Source organism: Aplysia californica, unplaced genomic scaffold (assembly GCF_000002075.1).
Source record: "Aplysia californica isolate F4 #8 unplaced genomic scaffold, AplCal3.0 scaffold00705, whole genome shotgun sequence".
NCBI classification, from domain to species: Eukaryota; Metazoa; Mollusca; class Gastropoda; order Aplysiida; family Aplysiidae; genus Aplysia; species Aplysia californica.
In genome coordinates, this window is record NW_004797975.1 from 202,330 (window position 1) to 204,655 (window position 2,326).

At 39.6% G+C, this 2,326-nt stretch overlaps 1 protein-coding gene across 2 annotated transcripts in view; it reads right to left on the reverse strand.

Moving 5' to 3' along the window:
• LOC101862834 (MLX-interacting protein) overlaps window positions 1-1,107 on the reverse strand; it is a 21,285-nt gene extending 20,178 nt beyond the window's left edge. The window contains exons 1-2 of one of the 2 annotated variants that reach the window (XM_005108634.3): window positions 1,024-1,107; window positions 528-697 (exon numbers count right to left, since the gene is read on the reverse strand). In XM_005108634.3, coding sequence (XP_005108691.1) covers window positions 528-593 — 66 coding nt within the window. In that variant the 5' untranslated portion in view covers window positions 594-697; window positions 1,024-1,107. Of the gene's footprint in view, window positions 1-527 lie in introns of both variants that reach the window. The other variant, XM_035972482.1, reaches the window with a different exon arrangement.
• Between the last annotated feature and the right edge of the window lie 1,219 nt (window positions 1,108-2,326).

Below are 2,326 nucleotides of genomic sequence, written 5' to 3' on the forward strand. Positions count from 1 at the left end.
CACTCGCTCTTAGCTGATGTCATTTTTGTGAACTATCTCTAGTTACGGGGTACACTTCGAGTAAGACCGGCTGTACGGGTGGTCAGAGGGCGCCAATGCTGCTGCGTCTTTCTTCGTTTCTTTCCTTTCGGTTTTTAAAACGATCTCTTTCTCACTTTTTCCTTGCACTCAATGGCCAGTATTGTTCGTCGTGCCGATGGAATTTATATATTATGATACCTCAGTAACCTGCTCTTACATGATATATACATAAAGTAGTACTTGTAGTAAGTATCCCATACTGTCCAGATTTCATCTGACAGCACAGGGTGGATCGTAGCTGTTCACTTTCTTTGGATCATAAACGTATTAAATCATCTTTAATAATGTGTCGATGGGCCCATGAAACATAATTTTACAATCCTATTTAAAATATTTTATTAGAGTTATTTAACTTTATCCTGATATCAGCTGAGAATCTTTGTCAAGCTATCTCTGTCTTTGAAAGTAACCTCTAGCATTACTAGCAACAGCAAGATAAGACTCACCTTTGGTTCAGTTCGTCTCAACATCAGCTCAATTCGTCTCACCGTTGGCTCAATTCGTCTCAACATAAGCTCATATTTTGTCCCACCATCAGCTCAATTCGTCTCGGTTCATCTCGCCATTATCTCAGTTTGTCTCACTTCTTATAGTTCAGTTCGTGCGTGTCGCTTACCTAGAATTACAAAGTGCTATCTGCTCAGTAACTAATTTTGAGAAATTTGTCGTAAAAAATTGTGAGTAGATTTCTATCACAATATTTCAAAATGTCAAGCTTTTTTTTAAATGCAGTACTTTGACTTTTGATATATATCGAATCCGAATAATCTTACGATTTTGATAGAGGAAATGAAACATTTGGTTCCTGACCTCATGGTCTTAGTACCCATTACGCGCACACACACACAAAAAAAAAACACGCAAAAAAACCCCCACCCAACCCCAAAACAGCCAAAACTGTCAGATAGAACTTTATAATTCTAAGCTAAGGTAGCGATGTACCATGCCAAACAAGGATGATGATGCCCCCTTTCACACAGCTCACGGAATTTCCTCGTTGTCCTTTATAATACAGAGAGTTGTTTTGTTTGGGGGAGGGGGAGGGGGGTCCGTGTTTTTTAAATTTTATACAGTACACACATTACGCGGAAGTCAGAGCTATTATTCGAATTACCTCCGGGTTTTTTCTTAGTACATGTAGTCTCATAATGTGTCCCTCGGATTCGAGAAAAACCGAGAACTCCGTAAATATCTTCCAAAGTGGCAAATTCTGGGCTCTAGAGGGGCATTAGATCTTCCATGACGTAGTAACAAAAACAACACACGGAAGTACGCATTTCGTTGTTGTTTACAACGGCACAGTAATCTAGATCTAGATCAAATTGCGTAGTGGGTAATGTGAAGGCGGATGTATACGACACATGTTTGTACATTATTGTTGATTATTGTTGTCAACCCTTGAGAGTTCTTTTCTGTTGTACGATTTGTGATTATGAAATGCAGAAGTGGGAGTCCCCCCAAAAACAAACAAACAAACAAACAAACAAACAAACAACCCCCAACCCCCCCAACAACAACAAACAAAAAATAAACAGAAGAAAACGAACAGAAACTCATACTAGTATTTTACTCCTTTTTTATGTTCAGGTTTCTTTCACGACTCACTCTTGGGCTAGAATTATATATGTGTGGGGTAAACTTTCCCCCCCTTTCTTTTGTACATCTCTATACTGAGGAAAAAGTAATTTATCTTTTATTTCTATTCACCACTGCCAGTCAGCCGGCAGTGTTACTTTTCATTAGCGCGGTCCTGGGATGTTGGTGTCGCCCAGCAGAACTGTGTAGTGCTGGGCGCCTTGCTTCCCGTTAATTGAAAGCTGGGAATCGTGGGAATCGATTCAATCGACTCCGAACCATGGCGTACGTTATTAAGTAAAGAACGCCATGCTCCGAACCCATTTACTTTCTTTCTAATGATGTGATTTTTTCCGGTGGTTATCTGGTTGGCTCCGAACATCTTCAGGATTTAGAATAATCTTGATTTCGGAACACTACGAAGCATCAACTTTTATTTTTCAAAAATAAAATCGGAAAAAAAGAAAGGTTTTATTGATGAAAGTAACCGGTAACCGTTGGTTTTCGTAAAAAGGAGTCGGAACTTTTCTTTCGTAGCATTAATCCGGGAAATCGGTTTCGAAATCGGTTTCGGAATTGATTCATCGCCCAGCTGTCGGGCAGAACAACATGACAGTCCAGGGGCGTCGATCTGTGGGGGATTAGACTAAATTTCTTTTTTTTTTTTTTT